The sequence below is a fragment of the Drosophila erecta genome, unplaced genomic scaffold (assembly GCF_003286155.1).
Source record: "Drosophila erecta strain 14021-0224.00,06,07 unplaced genomic scaffold, DereRS2 tig00000021-arrow-pilon, whole genome shotgun sequence".
NCBI lineage: Eukaryota > Metazoa > Arthropoda > Insecta > Diptera > Drosophilidae > Drosophila > Drosophila erecta.
Genome location: NW_020825198.1, coordinates 15,151,953 through 15,174,063, shown reverse-complemented (window position 1 = coordinate 15,174,063; position 22,111 = coordinate 15,151,953). Strand labels below are relative to the sequence as shown.

Sequence of the window (22,111 nt, the reverse complement as noted above, 5' to 3'; positions counted from 1 at the left end):
TTAATTCGTTAAGTAATCTTCAAGCATTTGAGGACAAATTTAGATTGGCGTAGTAATTTCAATTTGCACAGAGAACGTGCTTGGTTCTAAGAAATCTTATTTTGCTTTATTCTGAATAGAACTTTTGCTTCGGTTATATTTGGGCAAACGTTTGGAACGAATTGATTCGCCTTAGAAGTTGGCGACATTGTCGCCAAAATACAATTATTCATCGGGCACGTAACTGACTTTTCAGCCAAAAATAATAGAAAAAGAAAAATAAAGAAGACTTTGCAGTGCAGTAATTGTGCCCAGAAATGTTCAGGCGTTGCAAATTGGAATGTGCACTATAGGATGTAAAAGGATCGGGGGTGTATTTGTGGACATGCAACGTTACTCTGACTCTACATCCCTCAAAAAATGTCCTACAGACAAAACCCATGCTGAGTCCTTTTCGGGACACAAAAAGATCCTGCACACTTCTGCTGCTCCTAAGCGATCCGTACTTCTTGTTCGGGTCACGTCACGGTTTTTACCGCCGTAGCCATTTGACATTTGACAATTATTCATTTTTCGTTTTAGTCGTTTTATTCCTTAGAAATAAAACTCGGCCGCATCGCTGCGAATCGATTGGTTCCAAATCGTTGCAATTCAATTGCGAGTTGCCTTTTTGGCTTTTGGCATCCTGTTACCATTACCATTTCGTTTCAGCTGTTCGACACGATCTATTTGGTGTTTTACGCTCATTTCGGGATGAACAAAGTTTCAGCCTCGGAATGTGAAGAGTTTTGGTTATGCGTGAATCGGAGTAAATCGAAATACTCCTACGAAATGATACGGTGGAAATCGCAATTTTCACGTTAATCCTAATTATCCTTCCAACTTAATTGCTTAATTAGAAGACTATTCGAGTCTGGTGTGTCGCAAAGGCTGAACCGAAGGTGTTTTTACGCAATTGGTAGAACGAATTTGATTTCGATATCAGTTCTTCTGGGGTGGTATATTAATAAAACAGCGTGTCTTAATGAAAACAGGATAAGATTTGTGGTATCAACGTCGGCTTTTATGTTTGATTCTTTCCCGAAGGCTCTATACTTTTTATCTCACGAGGATAAGATAGGAAAGGCATCGCTCCCATTAATATAATGAAGTCTTTGAATATTTCAAGTAATTAGAGCAGAGATATCTCTGTTAATACGGCGCATCAATGGCTTCAAAGATTTTACCCGTAATACCATTACGTTATAGCAAAGCCACACATAAAAATTACGTTGGGTTAAATTTACATAATAGTCCTATACTTTTTATAGGTAATCTTACGGGACTAGTGTAGTCCTTATCATTGCGTAAATGAAGGTGAAATGCTCTAGGAAAATATTTAAATAAACATTCGATGTCAACCGAATAAAAACACAATATGATTAAAAACAGCGAAAACAGTTCATTTCAGTATCATTTATATTATTATTATCCGACTCCGATCCCATGAGAGCAATATGATATAGTCGTCCGATTTTAATCAAATTAATACCAAGATTATATATTGTTAGAACTGGTCATAATTATAACACTTTATAATAAAAAACCAAAGAGGGTAACTTTTTCCATTTCTAACTTATATTCTACTTCATGTTAGATACATTGGTATATCGTGTCGGTTGTTAATTCCAATTAATAATATATCTACCTCATATGCAAACTTCTGACTGAAATCGACAGATAGCCTCTGCAAAGTATATAAGTCGTATATTTATCAAGGAATCGGGATATTAGAATAAAAATTTCAATTGTTTTAGTATTCTGAACTTGATTTATATTAGGCACTTTAGAAACTAATTACAAACTTATTAATTTTTTATTTTGATATACAAACAATTCCTAATACTATTTAAAGAAGTTTGTTCTATATTTAACTTAAAAGTAACATTTGCTTTGTTGATTTTATGAACCCTATTATCAAACAGTACACGCCACCTTAAAAAACAGCCGCTGAACTCTAAGATTGGTAATCTTAATTTGTGAAATGGGATACTAATCCTTTATTGATGTGATCCGCCTCATGTCGTGACTCTTTATTTTCATTACCGATCTTGTTTGTAATCTCCTTCAACCAACCAAAAAGTATCCGCAGTAATTGCAATTAATTTGGAGTACCCTTAGATAAGTTGCAACAATCAGAAAGCAGTTGATGTCAGAAAATACGTTACCATGCAACTCACTACGTAAATCGTCCCTAACTACCTGCAGCATCGATGACGCATTTCATCCCCTTCATCCTTCGGATTTCGGAGAGCAGGTAGGGAAGGACCCTCCTAGTCACTGCACCACCATCGGGTATAAAAGGCCGAGCAGCCAGACCAACTGCATCATTCGATCAACAGTTCTCCATCCGAGCAGATCATAAGTAACCAACCTGCAAAATGTTCGCCGAAACCGCTCTTGTTTCCAACTTCCATGGAGTGCCAGAGAAGAAATCTCTTACCGGCGCCTCCACCAACCTGAAGAAGCTGCTGAAGACCATCAAGAAGATCTTCAAGAGCTCAAAGCCTTCAAAGGAGACCCCGATCACCAACATCATCTACTCCTGCAATACTGAGGAGGAGCACCAGAACTGGCTCAACGAGCAACTGGAGGCCATGGCCATCCATCTGCTCCACTGAGTTCTTCTGGGACATCTCCTCCATCGAGTAACTGTGATGTGACCCAATCAGAAGGTCTATAAATCTGCAATCCGGCTTTAATCTCCAACTGTGATGATGAGAACACGAGACTGACTTGTGTGCCTTGGAGGTGACAACCTTCGTCGCCTCCGCCTCTGTACATATCAAACTAGCTGCTAAAATGTCTTCAATCATGCTTTAATGTAGTCTAAGTTAGTGTAATCATTGTCTTCCATTAGTTTTAAGGAAATCATTGTCTTCCATGTTTGTTTGTTAGGGTAAAAAATAGCTTAAGAATTAAAATCCCTCCAGGGGAAAAAAAGAACTTTTGGTATTTTATATTCTTTACTGACTTAGAGATGCCTAAATAATTCATTGAAAAAATGGAGTAACATATAACAAAGTATTAGTAAAGCCAAACCAATTTTCAATATGGTCACTTCCTATTACTTATTTTTAAGTGACTATTCTTTCCTGGCCTATGTCTTGATTGGAAATTACAAGTACCAATAGGTTTCACTCATCTTCATGTATGGTGACCAAATTAAAAGTGAAAAAATACTTCAAACGAAACGGTCGAAAAATATATATTATATATAAAAAACCTAAGTTCTTTAGCTATAAATTAAGCGAACGAGTTTTCCACTTACATATAACTGAAGTCGCATTAAATTAATGTTTGAATTTATTATGACAGTAGTTATGTTTTGAAACAATTTTTTTGTACGAGTGTATTTTTGTAAGAATTGGTTGGTTAAATTCCACATCGGAATATGTATATTACATTGAAAAAAGAAAAACTAAAACAAAACCGACTTTAATGGCAGTTAGTTGCATAAAAACCGCTATTTTCAAAAGGTTGGGATTTCACCGCCGCTCAGTGGCGCCGGTGTCCCGCACTTATCGAGTTCGATTTCGGAACCATGAGTCCCGCACAGTCCCAGTGCAAATTAATCGATAGACGAGCAGTTGCCCGCGCGTTTGGCTCCGTTTCAAACTGTTTATTTATTTCAACGCTTATAATAAAAGTTGCTGTAACAATACACATTCGATATATGTATATATAAGTATATATGTTGGAAGTGCACTTGGGTTTCGTTATCCGTGTAGGTGATTCGGGTGAGATGTATGTCTGTTTGTCACTTGCTGTCTGGTTTGCTGCATTTGATCGGAAGAGTTCTGACAACTTTCTGGAAGATGAAGTATTTATATGCGGTTTCGTCGTTTGGGGTTATAGTTTTTGGATCCACCAGTGGCATGTAGAGTTGGAGCGCGGGTACAAATGCAGATGGCAAGACCGAAACGGAAGAATCAATTTCTGAGTGGAAGCCGACTTTGGATTGCAGGATTGCTGGATTGCAGGATTGCTGGACTGCGGTGCTCGTTGCTCGTTGCTAGTGCGTGTTTTTCACTTTTCCTAAAAACATCTCGAAAACGCTGAATTTCTCTCTTGTATTAGGTGCAATTATCTAATATCAATATTTTGTTCGTCTAAAACCAAAAACGGAACGCTGGCCAATTGTAGTTCGTCTGAGTCTAGCAAGCAGTTCGCCGCCCATCTCCGATTTCCCGATGCTCGGCACTACGGATAGTCCACCGAGTCGCTGTCGAGGATCGTGGAGGAGACCCTCGAGGCGCGCCGGTGCCAGTAGTCCGAGTAGCTGGCCTCGTACTGGGCGGCGGTGCGGTGCCACGGTGGCCATTTCAGCTATTCCTCGACTATGTCCCACACCATCAGGGACGCGTCTGTGCCGCCCACGGTGATGAGCGTGTGGTCGCCGCACAGGAAGCGGACGCAGGCCAGCATCCCGGAGTACACCTTCGACTCGTGGAACTCGGCGCGCGGCGAGATGCACGGATATCTGCATGAAACGGGTTAGCATTAGCATAAGACTAGAAGATCTACTCTCTTATCGAGTAACTTAAACATGACTTAAGTAACAACTCACCTGAACAATCTCAGATAGCCCTCGGCGTCGCCGGATGCGAGCATGTCGTGGGCGGCGGAGCGACTGCAGGTGGCCACGATGGTGTTGGTGGTGCTGTAGTAGCGATTGCTCCACTGGCCGGCCACCAGGAAGCCCACGGTGCAGTTGTTGGTCAGCCACTTGACGTCCTTCATGGCAATGGGACTGCGCTCCGGGGACAAGGACTTGGCGTCCCAGAAGAGCAGGTCGAAGTCGATGGTCACCGTCTGCACGAAGTTGCCGTCCATGCTCCAGTCCAAGTGGGTCAGCGGCTGCGATCCCCGGATCTTGTTCACCTTCTTGTACGAGAAGCCATCGCGCGACACGCGGAACAGATAAATGCTGCCGTTCTGGGAGCCCATGGCTATCATGTCGCCAACTGGAAAGCAGTTAAGATAAGAACATATTTTAAAGGTTTTAAAGATCTATCCCATTGCTGATCCCAGCCTGCTGTCTCACCCTGGTTGTATGCCACGCAATTAAGGGGCGAGCCGCAGACCCTGAGGGTCAGCATGACTGCCCCATTCTCGCAGTTGATGACCAGCAGGTGACCTTCGGTGCTGCCGGCGGCCAGGGTGCCGAAGGGATGGAAGGCCAGTGCCACGCACTCGTAGCCCGTTTGAATGGTCCAGATGAGCTTGTTCTTGCGCCAGAGGGCCACGTGCTTGTCGTGCCCGGCGGTGGCGTACAGCTCGTCGTCCGGATGGGCAGCCAGTCCCCACAGCTGGCGTCCGTGGCCAAAGACCACCTGGGTGAAGCGGCGCTGCAGCGAGCCCTCCAGGATGTTGTTCCGCGTGGTGCCCACGTAGATGTTCCCGTCGTTCCGCCCGGGGCGCTGCGGATAGATGGTGCGCACTCCGCCGGCGGCCTCGGGGAGCTGTGCTTTCGAAAAGTTCAATGACCATGAAGATTGCAATCCCATGATTAGATATGTTGATTGCCCTCACCTTAGTGTCGGCAATCTTCTTGTAGTTCTGCAGGGAGTCCCAGGCGGCGATCTTGCGATCCTTCTCGCCTCCGGAGAGCAGAGTGCCCTCGCCCAGCATAATGAGGCAGCCGATGCCCTTGTTGTGGGCCTCGAACTCCGTGCGCACAAAGTAGGCGCCGTCGGAGTCCACCGAGTAGATGGTGATGAACCCATCCGAGTCAGCCGTGATCACATCGCCATCCGGCTCGAACTGCACACTGGTGACATGGGAGCGCGACGGCTGCTTCACGATGTCCGTGCGCTCAAAGAAGCCATCCTTGCGCCGGTGCCAGAAGGCCAGGTGGCCCCGTCCGTGGGTGATGATGAGATTATCGTCCAGCGGGTGGAAGGCAGCACCCGACAATCCCTCCTGCAGGGTCTGTAATTGAGTCGAGATTCGGAATTAGGGCGCTGCCCAAGTGGGCTGGATTAGGCGGACTTACGGCCACTTTGCCCAGCAGGTGACCCCACTGCCACTGCCACACGGACAGAATGCTCTCGCGTCCACTGTCCACCGCCAGTATGTAGCTGCCTCCGTTCTGCGGCGGAATTCCACTGGTTAGTCATTAATGGGGCTTTTATCCGGGGGGCAGGACTTACCAGCTGCGAGAAGGCCACTGCGGTCACCCCGCTGTCCAGTTCGCCCATGCCGAAGACGTAGAGCGTCTGCAGGGACTCGGTGCTCCAGATGCGGACGTGCGCCTGCGACTTGCGATCTCGTCCAGCCTTCTGTCCCGACGCCACCAGCTCCCTGGAGGGATGCACATCCATGCTGGAACAGAGGGCCCTACATTAGGAACTGCCTTTTGATTTAGAGACATGCCACTTCAAAATCCAAGTTGAGTTGTGGAGTTTGGAACTTCAGCCTTTGGCTGAATCAACCACCATTCAAGCCAGATGTTTCCGCTGAGTTTCAGCTAGGAGCCCTTCCCATCACTTACCACATGATGTCCTCGGTGTGTCCGGTGTAGTGCCGCTGGGCATCCTCGTCGCGGTCAAAGAGAACGGCCACGGCAGCCACGTAGTAGAGCAGTTCTCCGGAGGGCAGAACCCAGAGATTTCGGCGCGCGTCAATGCCGCGGTAGCCATGGCTGAAACGGTCAAATCTCTGTAGGAATGGTTTGAAACGAAAGTCGGTGCATATACATACACCCATTGGAGCTGCAGTTTTTTGTCCGGCGGGGAATTGTCCGCCGGCGCATGGTGAACGGGCGGATAGAAGGTGCGCCGCAGCCCCCGGATGGTGACCTTGGTGGGCTCCTCCTTCATGATGTCCAGCATCGTGTACTCGCCGTTCGGCCGCAGGATCTCGCTCTCCGGAGCGTACAGGATCCGTGGTCGGCTCTTGCTGCGCGGACGCGCTCCTCGCAGCGGCACCTTGGGCAGCTCATCCGTGGGCAAAATGGGTGCGGCGGCCACCACCGAGGGGCGCGACCTGGAGCGCCGGATGGGTGAGCCGGCAATCAGGGCCGTTCCCGTGGCCAGGTAGAAGGTGTCCACGTCGGCGAACTCGTTCCGCAGCTGGGAGAAGCTGCGAACCTAGAGGGCAAATAATATGTTATTATTATTACAGAAATTATTGTTAGTTATTGTGAGCTAGAAGACAGCACAATATTCATGCTGTTTGGTTACAAATCAATACCCTAATTTGTGGCTTTTGATCGCCGTGCGTGGAGGCAATTGGCCAGGCAATTTTGCAGTCGGCCAAGTTCGGTTCTTCATTAAGTTATTAGGCCGTGTCAAGGTCGCCAGTTAGCAGCCCACCCCCTGGAATTGTGGGTACATACCTCCTGGCCAGTGCCTGTGTACATTTTCTTTGCTCCGTTAATTTTCAGCACTTGACCCAAATCCTCGAGCACTTCCTCGAACGGCTGCGAGGTGCGTAGGTTCAGCAAAACGCGGCACTGGAAGGAGGGAAACAGGGTATAGATTTGTATATGTGTACAATCACGTGTTAAATCTGGACGGGTAATTAGTCTGGCAAGTGGCTACATACATACGTACATACGTATGTGCCACGCGGCCCTTTCAACACATTTCACTTGACCCGCGGTCAAAAATTTAGCCGTGGCACGCAACTTCCGTTTCCCTCTCCCGATTCCCCCTAGGTTCTAGTAATGCTTATAATTATATGTTGTCGTCGACTCAAGTCCTCGCCGCATCCTCAGCCACATCCACTTCCACATCCACTTCCCTTTGAGGCTTGCCCCACTAATCGAGTCTGTGACCCAGTTTGCGTTTTCTTTTAATGCTTAATACATTTTATTTGTTGCGAAAAGCAATCACGAGAAAAAATGTGACAGTGCTCCGGAAAATTCTGGGATGTAGCACTCACCAGACCATTACTTTCTATAGATATGAGAGAAAATGCTAAAGTGTAGGAACCTGTAACTTATTTTCTCGCAGTGCAGGCAGCATTGTTTGCCTGCACCCCATTGTAGATATGCTTATTGTTGTTGCACTCCAGCTCTGGCGCTCATAATTGGGTGCACCCCTAGCACACCACACCACCCACCACCCACAAAACCGCCCAGAGTGAAGGCCACGCTTTGTTGCACTTGTTGGGTGGCGCTTGACTTTGGCTTTTCTGCTTTCCCTGCTTATTTCTCAAGTGGAATACTTGAGTTTTAATGACCTTCAGGGCCTTGATAACAGTTATTCACGCGTGTTGAAGAAGAATTTGTCTCTCCACTTCTGCCAGGATCCTCCACCTCCATCCTTTCCCATAATAAGGACTCGCTCAGAATTAAAGCAGCTGCCACGGAAGTTTTTATTTGGCCGAAAACGAGGAGGTCCAGAGACAACGATAAACTTTCGCCGTTGTCTGGCGAGCTAGGTTTAATTTATGTATTTAGTTTGGCTTCGGAAAAGGCGTCCGTTTAATGGTTTTATGTCCGCGTTGAGTGGTTTTCCCCGCACATTGCTGCCACTTCATTTTCCCACCCAGGTCCGACTGATTGCCGGCAAACGGGAACAGAAAGGAGGAGAAACACAAACCCAGGCTCTAACTTTGCTCTTCTGACCAAAAGCCACGCATTTATCCGGCTCATTTTGAAGTTTTTTTGCGAAAAGTTGGAAATTTGACTGTTTGCTAGGCTTGACCGAGTATTCAAACTTTTTCGGCGAATTTGTAAATCAATTATAATTATCAACGCAGTAGGCCAAAAACTAACAGTTGTGAAAAGTTTTTTGCCAGCCGTTTTTCCCCCCATTCAATTTTAATAACTTTAAAGTTTATCTAATAACGTTATAATATAATTTAATTATGGATTTCTTTAAAGGAGGCAATAGTGACTAGAACATTACATTTATTCAGGGTTTCAAAACCATCCGCTACAACATCATTTTGGATAGAAGGAATAATCAATTTTTCCGCCTTAGCTGATTTATTTTCTTAGCCATTTCTAGCCCTTTTCCTGGCCAGCAATTCGATTTACACTGACGACCATTTCGACTACCGAAACGCATGTCTTTTATGGGTCGTTAGATGGACGGGTTCTGGCCAGGTGTATACCCATTTCCAGCCGGACCGCACCGGACCCCATGGACTGTGCCTCTATTTATCACAATTTATTTACGGTTTATCAAAGCGCAGCACCTGCGACACAATTGTCCGGCAAAAATGTTTTCAAACTCAAATGGCTATGGGAGAGTTGGCCTTTCATCAAATAAATGGCGAATATTCCAGAATGGGGATGCAGTTGGAAAACTTAAAGGTAAAAGTATATTCATCGAGTTTGGTTTTGGGAAATTCAGTGCATTAGTTTAAGTTCTCTAATAAAACGCCGAACACTCGAACAATATTACAAAAATATAACTCAAAGTTTGCACCTGAGGAAATTCAACTTGAGATCTAAAATAATGTTCAGAGTATTTAATTTAACCCAGATTATTTAACCAAGCACATTACATTATACTTGAGAGCAGTGTCGAATTCTGTCGGATACCCGAACAATACTATTTACTTAGTTTTGTTTCAACTCAAAAGCAGCTCCGAGCTCCCAAAGCGATAAAGCCAATATCCATTAGGCAAATTATTGCCCCATTTGACATTAAATTTCTGGCTGCATATGGATAAAGTTTTCCTAAACTTTTCTTTCGGCAGTCCAATCGAGTGTCACTTAATTTGCCGGAAAATTAATTGACAGCACAGGACAGAAGCTGCAGCTGCAGCTGAAAAGATGCTTTTAATAATTTAGTGCTATGCATTTCGGGCCCGAAAGGCTGCAAACTATCGATGTGTGTGCCACAAATTATGCATGAATGTGTCTCCGGAACTTCCTTGTCGCACACCCTCATGTTGCACATACGTTGCGTACATGTGGGGCACTTGGGAGCCATCCTTAAGACGCCTTGATGGGGCACAAACAAATATAATTATGTGAGCAAATAATTACATTATCGGCTGCGTCGCCGGCTGCAATCACGTGACCCCAAACAAATGGCGTTTGTTAAGCCAATTACGTGCACTTTTCGTAAGCGGTGGCAGGTGGAAATCGGTTGACGAGAGGCTGGCGAGCAGTTGCCGGAAGGAAATGGCCAGGACCTCCATTTTCCCTACGTCCTGCGTCCTGTGTCCTACGTCCTGTGTCCTGTTTGCGTGTGTGAGAGTGTGCGCGTGTGTTGGTGTGATTTAAATTGTCCGCATTGCTCCTCGTCTGGAAAATTGTCCTGGTTTTTCAGGCATTCAATCGCCCGGCCGCTGCACGGTTGATTTAATCTTGGTGACGTCAAAACCATGCAAATTTTCCAAATATTTTCGTTTGCGGCCACTTCGCCTTCCCTTTTTTGCATTTTGCCATCTCCGCACACACAAAGGAATTCCAATAAAATACAAACATGCATAAAACAAAAGACGTTAAACTGCAGCGCTGTTAGTCGTCCTTATTGTTGTCAACGGTCGTAGAGTTGCATAAAAGGAGCACGAGTAATTTAAATGAAAAGCACAATAACGACAAAGGCCAAAAGCAAGTAGAGTGCGGTAATTTAAATGGGGCATTGCATGCATAATAAAAACAAACGTTTTAGTGCGCAGCTCATTAAATGATTGATGTGGTTAATACGTGAATTGTTAGCAGTACTTGTTCGGTTTTACTGTGGCTCATCCTTTGCATGCGCATACAGGGCTCATATCCATTCGAAAATATTTCCAAGTAGCTTTCCATTTATTGAAAATTCCCTTGCCAGCCCGAAAATTCAGTATCCCAGCAATCGTCTGCACGGCGCATTTCTGGGATGTGGAAACTGAAACCATTTTTGAGTTGTTTTTGCGCTTCGAGCTTACTTACATATTCTCTGCCTTTTTCTGTTTGCCTTCGTCGAAAGTCCAAACGAACACAGAATGTCAGGTGAGGCTGCCTGCTGTCCTTGCTCCCCTTCCCCCCCTGCCAGCCGCCTTTCAATGGCCCGGTGGCGTATACTTTATGAAAAAATTGAACCCCTATGCATGCTCGACATTCGTACACGGCGAACAAAAGCGGCTCGAAACGCGTACACAGTGGAGAAAAGCGGGGCTAAGCTCAGCATCAAATGTTGGATACTTTCAACCTACTTTAATTTATAAATTACAAAAAAAATGTTATATGATTTATATTTATTATTTTTAAAGTTTGCACATTTAAAAGGGATTTTCGTGGCTTAAACCTTGACTTTACAAGATTTTCCTGTGCAGCGGGCAAGCCATTCAAATGTGTTTATAAACACATAATACTCGTTTCCAAAGTTTCTGCAAGTACGTCAAACACGTAAGCTGCAAGTTGAAAAAGTCAAACAACAAAGTGCAATGCGACACGTTGCACTTTAGTTTGCCAAATAGCCGAGCACTATGCCGTGCTATCGGGTGATATATACTTGTACATGTATATATATATATTATATATATTGCGGAGTCGAGGGACCGCCATTATTGAGTAGCCTGCCATTATGCATAGCCTTTTATTGCGGCTTTCAATTGCATTACCCCACGAGCACTTGGGGCAGCTACAGACGTAGATACAGATACAGATACAGATACAGATACGGATATAGATGTCGATGCTGATGCCGATGTAGACGTGGCTGTAGTGGTAATTGTGCAGACACAAACAAAACAAATAAGCACCAGCAAGGGAATGCTCGCAGACTGGGACACAAAATACAGACACAGTCTCAGACAAAAAGTGGGCGGCGGGAGGGGCGCACAGTGTCAACAAATCAGTTGGAATATGTACAAGTTTGGAACTATTGTTTGGCAACTGCTGTAGACATTGCACTTTGATTTGGCCACTCATTCGAAAGTGGCAGCAGTTAGCAGCGCTTCCGAATGCTATGCCATAATTATGCACTTATAAATTATGTATAAACTCTAACACGAATATAAGCAAACAAAATTTTAAATTATGTGATGAAAGCATTGTAATTTCCCCTCCTACAGTGCTGCAACTTTCAGAAACCCACGACTCGCTGTTCGGGGTAATGTACGTGTAATGCAATCGGCGTCAGCACTCCGTAGTTTTGGTGTTTTGGTGTTGGCATGGAGTACATGGCTTGGCATACCCAAGCTTATATTTGTATATATTTTCGCCAGGACTTCGTTGTCGGTCGTGGGGCGAACGAGGAGCGACATGTCCTTGGCCTTGGTCAATGAGCGCGTGCTGGGAGGGATTGGGTGGGCTTGGGTGGGATTGGGTTGGGCAACAAGCACTATGACTAGTACAATTTCCTCTTTCGCCTTTGTTGTCGGCTGTGCTCTGGTCGAATTTGCATTGCAAACTCCATTAGGGTTGTCTGGTGGGCGGCTGGGCGGCGTGGAAAGTGGGCAAAAATCGGAAAATCGCAAAATCGGAAAGCGACTGCCTTTGTTTTTGGCCCATCCCCCACTGCCACCTCCCATTGTCTTGGCCATTAATGAGATTCGATTTGGGCCTGGCCAACATCGCCGGCACAAAGTACCTGTCACGACCTAGACCAGCCTTTAATTGGCCCGATCAGGCGTGGCCTTCGCCAAGGCTGCAGCCCAGGTGCCGAAACGCCCACAGCGTAAAATGTACTTTTGATTCATAAAACTGCACGAATGCCAGCACCGCCAACGCGGCCGGCTGACAAACAGGGGCCAACAAAATGTTACTTGCACTTAGCCAAATTACCATAAAACGTTACTACGACAACGGTCGACGGAGGTGGGACTTTGGGGAAAACTGTAGTGCCGAAGCCAATTCATATTTTAAAGCCATTTTCGTAATAATAACATAAATTACGAGTACGGGTGTGGCGGAACGAGGGCCGAAGAGTTATGGGGCCATACACCTATACACCTGACTGCAAACTTTTTGCCGGGCCTCCCCTAGTTATACCCTCCCAAAGAGTAGTGCTGACTTTGGGCTCCACTTGTATTTTACCAAAAATTTCAACTCAAATACCATACAACTCTTATTTTTCAGCTAGCAATAGCTATAACATTTATAGGAATTAAAGCGAATGTGCATATTAAAAAATAGCACTTACTCCAGCAACGCTATTTCACTTAATTGCAGTACAATTACTTGTAGCTCTTTATCTAAAATGCCTTTTTTCTATATAGCGTAGCATTTGCCTTAAGTATTTGTATCGCAGCCGCAATTGCCTTCAATTCTGCTCAATAAGAGTGCTGAAAGATTCGCTTCCCGAATCTGAAATGTTGCCTTCCCCGATTTTTTAGCGTTCTTGTTTTTGTGTGTCAGCGGAAATTACCAAATTGACCGTGGCTTCAATTTTGTTGCTGTTGGCAGTTGGCCGACTCCCTGGCTGCATACAATAAAATACAAATTACAGGCAATTGATTTTCCATATGATTGCCGCGGAGCGAAGTTCCCGAAAGTAGGGAAAGGTTAATTGCATACTTCTGTAGAACTTAACACACAACCAAAAAAATATAATATATATATTAGAGTGGCTCATTTTTTGCAGATCTATAAAAGTTTAATCACTACACTCGGGACATTTTAATAGCAAATGCACAAATAAAATGCACATTTTGAAGCGGCGGAATTGCATTTGAAAAATGCAAACCGCAACTAATGACGTCCCCGAGGGGCAATCAAAGAGTTCCGGCGTTGAAAAACAAATCAAAGTGGTTTCCTCCGTCCACTGCGGGTTGGTTAAAATAAAGTGTCAAATTATTTATGTGCTGAATGCTTTAATGACAGTTAAGTCAGTTGGGTCACGGGTCGCTGACAAAAAGGAAAAAATAATAATAAATACACTCCGCTGACCATAAAATATTGATGGCAAATATTTATACAAATAAAAGCGAATCGGTTTGGCCCTCGACTCCGAGTTGGCCTGCATTTTTTCGCACAACCCACTGAATGCATTTCCCCATTCGCGAGGACAGGTGGTGCATCCAAATAGTTATGTACATATATATTTACCCACTTCATGCGCGCCGAGCCCTCCGCATTTCTGCTTTAAATATTTAAACACCTTTTCGGTTCGCTGTTTGCTTGAAATATTTGCCCGGCTTTGGTGTATTTCATTGAGCACTTTGCATAAATTTCAATAAACTTTATAGGCCTCTCTGCCGCGCTCTCTGGCGCTCTAATGCAATAGTCAAACATAAATTTACATAAATATTGCAGCCCGATGCGCGCTTTAATCGCGGCAATTAAAACATTTGCACAACGCATCGCTGCCCAGGCACAAATACAAACGAAATTGCGAGCATAGCGAAAATGCCGCAATCGCTGGGAAAATGCAAGGCACGAGGTGCAATTTCCCCAGAACCGCCCACTCAGCCCGCCCACCTCGACCAAAAAATGTTTTTGTGCATTCTTGATGACGTGGGCTGGCCGAAACAATAAATGCGATATGGAGCTGGCGCCCGACTGCCAGGACTCTGGACTGAGGACTGAGGACTCCGGCCTCGGGACTCAGGACTCACCTGCACCGAGTGATCCAAATTATTGATGATGCGTATCACACGGCCGGCGCTGCGCTTTATCGAGCCTGATGTGGTCGATAATGTGCCCAAATCCGCTTCCATTATTGAGGGCTTCCGACTGGCGGGCTTGGAGCCCCATCCCTGATTTCCAGGCGATGCATACCACATCCCGTTCTTCTTGCCGTAGCTGGCAGGCTGTCCGGGTCCGCGTCCGGAAAATATAAGAGCGAAAATGGGTAAGTGGCAGTGGGAAACAAATAAATAGTAAAGGTACGTGCGAATGGCTGAATGTTTGGCATTGCCTAGTTATCCCATCATCAGAGATGAGATACTCGTATGTATCCATGGGATAGCCAGAAACTACAGCTAGTTATAGGAAAAAGTTAGTTTTATTATGCTTGCCAGACAACATCTCAATCCAAATATTCCATTTAATATCTGGCTTTTTATTGTAAAATTATTTCTTATACACTTAAATGAAATAAATGACACTAGTAAGCGGGTGCTGGGCTCCAATGTCCCACATCACTGCCCGGAAAATCCCTTTCCCCCTCGATACACTCGCATTGTGCGTGTGTTGTGTGCCATTCACAGATTGCTGGCATCGCGGCTTTCGTGAAAAATTCCGCGCAAATCTGGAATTAATTAAATTGTTTTGGAGCACGCACCGACCTGGCTTGACCATGGAAATGGATGTAGATGTGAGCTTGGACGTGGTCGTGGACACGGACACGGACACGGACATGGACAAGGACACGCACCCACACGCGTCACAGTCGACTGCCCAAATCAAGCGAATCTCCTGCCGCCCACACACTCGAAATCACGCACTACGAGATTCACACACTCCCACTTGGCTGTGCGGTGGGTATTTGGAATCCTATTTCTGTTTGCGAACCCAGACCTCAACCTTTCAACGCTTGGAGGTATCAAGAACGCTGGTCTTTTGGATGGCATCGTGAGAAATAGTGTGAGATTGAGATGAGCTGGGCTGAGACATTTAAGCTTAAGGTACTTATACCCCATTATAAGAACTTTGCTTTAGGCATAAGACAGCTGGACCTAAATGCTCATTAGTAAAAGATTAACTAAAGATTACTAAAGGTTTTTCTAATACCTGCTACAAGAGAAACACCTCAGTTGAATTGAACCGATATACCGAGTTTTCGAGAATTTCGACATATCAATACTATCTTATATACAATACTATATCTTATGAAGATAACTTGGCCAAAAAAGGTGGTACAGCCAAAATGAAGGCTTTTTTGTACAGCCCATGAGCATAGCTAACTATCCCTATCACTATTTTTGTTATTTTTGAAAAGTCGAATTTTAACAAATTTTCGCATTTTTTGTAAGGGGTACCATCATCAAAATTTGCGAAAAATGGCAAAAAATTATAATTTTTTGGTTTAGATACAGGCCGATGGGAAATTTTGTTACGATTTCATCGGTGTATGACAATCTATGTTGGGACAACTATGTTTATTTCTATCGTAAAAATACTGAATATTTTTCACCAAAAAATCACAAAATAAAGATTTCAAAAATCTGATATTTTCAATACATGATTTCTCCATAACTTGGGCAAAAAAGGTGGTACAGCCAAAATGAAGGCTGTTTTGTACAGCCTATGAGCATAGCTTAGTATCCCTATCACTATTTTTATTATTTTCGAAAAGTCGAATTTTAACATATTTTCGCATTTTTTGTAAGGGGTACCATCATCAAAATTAGCGAAAAATGGGAAAAAATTAAATTTTTTTGGTTTAGATACAGGTTGATAGGAAATTTCGTTACGAATTCAACGGGGTATGACATTCTATGTTTGGACAACTATGTTTACTTCTATCGTAAAAAAACTGAATATTTTTCACCAAAAAATCACAAAATAAACATTTAAAAAATCTGATATTTTCATTAGGGGTTCTCTCCATAACTTGGCCAAAAAAGGTGGTACAGCCAAAATGAAGGCTGTTTTGTACAGCCTATGAGCATAGCTTACTATCCCCATCACTATTTTTGTTATTTTCGAAAATTCGAATTTGAACAAATTTTCGCATTTTTTGTAAGGGGTACCATCATCAAAATTTGCGAAAAATGGCAAAAAATTATAATTTTTAGGTTTAGATACAGGCAGATAGGAAATTTTGTTACGAATTCAACGAGGTATGACATTCTTCGTTTGGACAACTATGTTTACTTCTATCGTAAAAAAACTGAATATTTTTCACCAAAAAATCACAAAATAAAGATTTTAAAAATCTGATATTTTCAATAGGGTTTTCTCCATAACTTGGCCAAAAAAGGTGGTACAGCCAAAATGAAGGCTGTTTTGTACAGCCTATGAGCATAGCTTACTATCCCCATCACTATTTGTGTTATTTTCGAAAATTCGAATTTGAACAAATTTTCGCATTTTTTGTAAGGGGTACCATCATCAAAATTTGCGAAAAATGGCAAAAAATTATAATTTTTAGGTTTAGATACAGGCAGATAGGAAATTTTGTTACGAATTCATCGGTGTATGACATTCTATGTTGGGACAACTATGTTTATTTCTATCGTAAAAAAGCGGTTTATTCACCAAAAAATCACAAAATAAACATTTAAAAAATCTGATATTTTCAAAAGGGGTTTTCTCCATAACTTGGCCAAAAAAGGTGGTACAGCCAAAATGAAGGCTGTTTTGTACAGCCTATGAAGATACTATGAGATGCTTAAGATACTATCGGAAAATTTGACATCCTGGTCTTGATCCTTACAAATTCGAGTACTGTTCGTGAGTTCGCGTTAGAGTCACGAAACCATCTCAGCTGCGCTGGCCTTTGAGACAATCCGCAAATTGGAAAGAAGTCGGCCGCAGAGCGCGTGTGTATTGGCATTTGCTTTCATCCCATTGAATGATTAGAGTCACTGACAGTGTGAGATTAGTTGGCCCAGAGTCTGAATAAATTATCAGCCTAATCTGTTTCGGCCAGGCTGCTGCCTTTGAGACTCAACGTGGCTAATGCCGCAGGAGGAGTTCGAGTACTTATAGTTTTCCTAAGCTTTCCATTTGCCTAATCGTCGCCAGTCGCCCGGGGTGAAAATGCGAATTCAAAGATTGCAGCGCTTTGACAAATATATGTGGCATTTTTGCACTTTATTGGGTGGAGTGACTTTAAATTGACTTGTTCAGCCATAGCATTCAATTTGACAAATGCATTTTTGCTATTTCTCGGTCTGCCGCATATTTCAGCTTCCTGCCACAAACAGAACAGGAGTCGGGGCCATAATTCAAAATAAATAAATTGTTTAATTTTAATTGTTTTCGTCTTCCTGCAACATCTCGGTTCGGTTCGGTTCGTTTCGTTTCGCTTCCTTTCGATTCGTTTCATTTCGTTTGATCCGTAGGTGAAAATTCAATTTTAATTCCACATTCGGCTTCGATGGATTTTCAATTTAATTCTCCTTTTCTCCGCACAGCTCCTCCCCGTGGCCCCCATGCCACTGCCTTCTTTCCTTTGGCGCGCAAAGGTGGATGGCATATATACAATTATTGCGGACCGAAAACGGGGCCCAAAGGACGAAACAAAAAGTGGAGACTGAAATTAATGTAAATTCGTTTTTAACACAATTCCTCAGCTGGCAATTTTACATTTGCTTTGTGGGTGGTAACCCCCAGCTGACCCCAATATTGTTTTCTGGCCTCCACACACTTGGAACCCGTATAGAAATGCGGTGCAGCATGTGCACAAGGTTACCATCAAAATCAAGGCTTTTAATTGAAATTCAACAAAAATGCTGAAATCCAAATATGCCGCACTCGGAAATCGTGTTGGTGCGTATCTGTGTGTTTGTCGAGATTTGGCTCCCGGGGCAGTGGAAAGCCGGAAAACTCATTGCACGTGTCAATGATTGTTGTTGCTGCTCTCGCTGACGGGGACGGACGTTTCCTCCCTTGGCGAAAATCAATTAAAATTCCGCCAAAACATAATAATAAATATATCGCGTTTTTGCCGCCTGCTAAAATCGAGAATGAATATATTTTTATTGCATGCAAAAAGTCTCCTGCGGTGATTTAAATAAAATAGAAGTAAATCATTGCTGGCCATCAACGCATTTATCCTCAATATTCGGTTATGGCTTCCTAGCTAATGCAATATATTTAATCAAATTTTATAATTATTTATTGGTGGTAATGCGATTATCGCTTTCCGAGTATTGCAACTAACTTTTAATTATTCAAGGCTTATCCAATTGAACGAGCTTTTGTTGGAAACTTCAAAGCATCGTTTCAATTTAAGTTAAATTATAGTGCGACGTATCTGCTGGGAACTTTTCAAATTTATTTTGGCCCTAAATACATGTTATTCATTTAACAGTTCGGCAAAGTATGAAAATACAAACTGCAATATTATTCAAATATATACACTTTGATTTCTGAGTTTCAGACCAGCAAGGTTTTTTGTACGGTGTTTACAAATGCGACCAAAAAAAAAGAAACTCCGCTTCGCTTAATTCAAAATGGTTTTTTGATACGACACAGATTTGTTCGGTCAGCAATTCGTTAGTCTGGGCACACATGAAAAAATGCATTAAATTGAAACCCGAATTGGCCGAATAATGTTTTATTTATTTGAGCAAAAGAGCCCTGTTTTACATTTTGGCCGGGAATAGATTGGCTTTAAAATTGGTCTAGACTAGTGGGAAAAGGCAGTCTCCTTGGGGAGCAGAGCAGTGAGTTCCAGGGGTTGGTCCTGCCACTTAGCAACTAATATAAGCGCCAAAGTGGCGAGCGGGGCAGCTCGGCAAAAGCTTAAATTACGCGCTCAATTAAACTTTAAGCAAGTTGGAAGCGGCCACCAATTCAATACAAAGGGCCCAGCAAAATCTAAGCGCAACTTCAAAGCCCGTTCTACGTTTGACGTGCAGCCTCGCAGAAAATTCAGTGAGTCCAATGCCGGGACCCCAAAAAAGGGGAGCTGTGGACGAGGATGTGGCCCTTTTGGGGCTGTGGCAGCATCTAAGTGGCAGCTTAAGATGCCGCATTTTACGCATATTTAAGCCGCAGTGCCACTCGGTACACTTTCCCTTCGGCAATCTTTATGATTATTATCGGCTTGTGGCGTTGGAGTAAGATTGGTTTTTGTTTTGGCGTAAACAAATAAAATAGTTTGCTCAACAAACTGGTAAACATATAAATACATATTGGCATTTATGCCTGCTCTGGAACCCCAGAGATTCGCGCGCCCTGCTAATGCTAAATGGGTTTTAAAATTTACGGTCAATTTTATGTGTTTTGCCAGGCGTTCACGTTATATTTACTGTTTCACACCTTAGCTGGATTAGATTGGGATTTGGAAATGATGAAAAATTATTTGGAAAATGCCAGTGAGAGTGATGAATGAGGCTTTATTTTAATGCGTTTGCAATTTACGAGATGCTCATAAATAATTGTTGACTGCAATATTTATGAAACTTGTGGACTAATAAGTTTCGGCTGTTCTATCAACTAACAATACTTAATGGCCATCTTTCTCTTCCCTTCCTACATTTTTTTATTTCCATTTGCCCAAGTTATGTTTGCCATTTCAGTCAGAACTCCCTCGCACACACGCATTTCACTTAATCAGCAGTTTAGAGCAAGTTAGTGGCTAATGTAAATATCATCTACTCAACGTTGTGTGAACTTTTTGGGCATAGCATAAATTTGCGCTGACATGGCACATGCCACATGCCACATGTCGTACACACAAATGTGCACCGGCGAAAAATATACATCGAAATGCTGCATAGCAAAGAGCATAAGAATATCAACAAATATTGATTTAAATGCCAATGCTTTCCGCGTTTGATAGCCTTTTTATCGGATTTCACGATCGGGTTGAGCTTTAACGTTTTGAAAAGAATTTAAAGAAGCTCATAATCAGATTTAATTGAGTTAAAAGTTGTAATTATAATAACTGCCTTTCCAGGTTAATTATGACTACATTCGAACTCATTTAACGGAGTACATTTCAGTGGCTACTTATTCGTGAATATTCGCATCTCAGTGTCTGCAGTCAGGCGGCCTGCCGAAGGCTAAGGGAAATATTTAAAATTGAGCATACATCAACGATGGGCAGCAGGACAGGATTCAGCGGGCAGCACACGTAGACCATTAAAAAACACTTAGAAAAACAACAAAAGTCATTTAAACTTTTTGCCAACTTTTTTGCCGCCCCCCGTCCCCGCGCGTCCTGCTCCTCAATTTCTCTCTCGAAGGCAAAAAATGAAAATAAAATGGAAAAAATGAAATGTGAAATTAAGAGATGTGTGTGCAGATCGTGGGGGCATCGGGGCACTGGGAGCCCGGAGATGTGTGATGTGCCGGACACCGGACTCTGTTCTCTGTTCTCTGGACTCCAGGACTCCGGGACTACAGAGTCCGGTCTCTTTGTGTACATTGTGCGGACTGAACTGACCCAAGACTTCGTGGGGGATGTGAGCATCACAAAGGGCGAACTTTCCTCGCTATCCTCGTCGATGTACATTTAAGCGAAAGTTTCTTGCCCGTTTCCCGTGTGCGCGCGGCTGTGCGTGTGTTTGTAGAGTGTTCGAGGCACTTTTAATTCAGTTGCAGTTTTATCCGCCGCACGGCATTAAGTCCGCAGCAACGTATAGTCGTAGAAAAAGCGGCGAGTGCAAAATAAATGTAATTTTCTGCGCGCAAATGAGTTAATTGAAATCATTTACATTTAATTGCACTTTAAATTAGTTAATTCGCTAAGGTTGATTTATGCGGCGTCCTGGAGATGGAGATCCTATGGCTATAATTATAATTATTGGCTGCACGGGTTCACATTTCGTTTTGGTTTCGTTGGCGTTCGCTGAGCAACTGAATGAAGGAATAAACTAAAAATGAAAGGCGGCGGCAACGGTACGTATACGTTATACGTTATACGTTATACGCGGCGTATACGTTACGCTGTCCTCAGTCGGCGGAGTGACCACGCACACAGCCATAAAACCAGCCATTCTATATAGCGTGTACATAAAGAATATTCAAATTGGCAACTCAGCACCTGAGTTTCCACTTTTGGCGCATTCGGGCATGAAGTGTACTCAACGTACTCAGCTCACTCGTCACACTCACTCACTCACACACTCACACATGCTCGTGCCCAGTGTGCTCATATTTCTTGTATACTTGTATTTATTTATTGTTTGGCCAAATCAGGGCCGTCAATCTCGAAAACTTCGCGGCCATTAGCCGCCAACACCGCTCTAGGCCTTCACTCCCTTGCCGCCCCAATTTTGCGGCAGTGTATGTGTGCGGCTGCTACCGCCACTCGCCGCATGAGGGCGCTGCTGTTGTGAATCAACAAGGCGTCGCAGAAATTGCGCGCCAAAAATCCCACGGATTGCACACACACATGCAGCTGGCGTGGTATTTGTGTTTGCCAGCGAGTCCTGTGTCCGTATGTGTACTGCTGATTTGTTTGCCTTAAGAGAAACATTTGCTGCATGAGCTATTGGCCAACGCTTAGGCCGTTGGCCAATACACGAGTTATGGCCAAGCCCATATTGGATGTGCATCGATGGAGTAGGCATACACAGCTTGTCGAGCAGAGATGTGGCGGATTATCGCACTTGAAGAACTAGTTCCTCACTGGTG

At 43.6% G+C, this 22,111-nt stretch overlaps 2 protein-coding genes across 4 annotated transcripts in view; one reads left to right on the top strand and one right to left on the bottom strand.

Moving 5' to 3' along the window:
* The first annotated feature begins 2,314 nt into the window (after positions 1–2,314).
* LOC6543961 lies at positions 2,315–2,964 on the top strand. The gene has a single exon (XM_001972731.3). The coding sequence runs from the start codon at positions 2,400–2,402 to the stop codon at positions 2,637–2,639; it is 240 nt and encodes a 79-aa protein (XP_001972767.1). The 5' UTR covers positions 2,315–2,399; the 3' UTR covers positions 2,640–2,964.
* Positions 2,965–3,630: 666 nt separating this feature from the next.
* The window catches only part of LOC6543960 (echinoderm microtubule-associated protein-like CG42247), a 39,770-nt gene continuing 21,289 nt past the window's right edge, over positions 3,631–22,111 (bottom strand). For 2 of the 3 annotated variants that reach the window (XM_001972730.3, XM_026977716.1), the window contains exons 2-11: positions 14,470–14,664; positions 7,361–7,477; positions 6,724–7,112; positions 6,515–6,664; positions 6,174–6,345; positions 6,017–6,112; positions 5,554–5,952; positions 5,066–5,483; positions 4,589–4,985; positions 3,631–4,501 (exon numbers count right to left, since the gene is read on the bottom strand). In XM_001972730.3, coding sequence (XP_001972766.3) covers positions 4,348–4,501; positions 4,589–4,985; positions 5,066–5,483; positions 5,554–5,952; positions 6,017–6,112; positions 6,174–6,345; positions 6,515–6,664; positions 6,724–7,112; positions 7,361–7,477; positions 14,470–14,664 — 2,487 coding nt within the window. In that variant the 3' untranslated portion in view covers positions 3,631–4,347. Of the gene's footprint in view, positions 4,502–4,588; positions 4,986–5,065; positions 5,484–5,553; positions 5,953–6,016; positions 6,113–6,173; positions 6,346–6,514; positions 6,665–6,723; positions 7,113–7,360; positions 7,478–14,469; positions 14,665–20,918; positions 21,358–22,111 lie in introns of those variants that run through there. The other variant, XM_026977715.1, reaches the window with a different exon arrangement.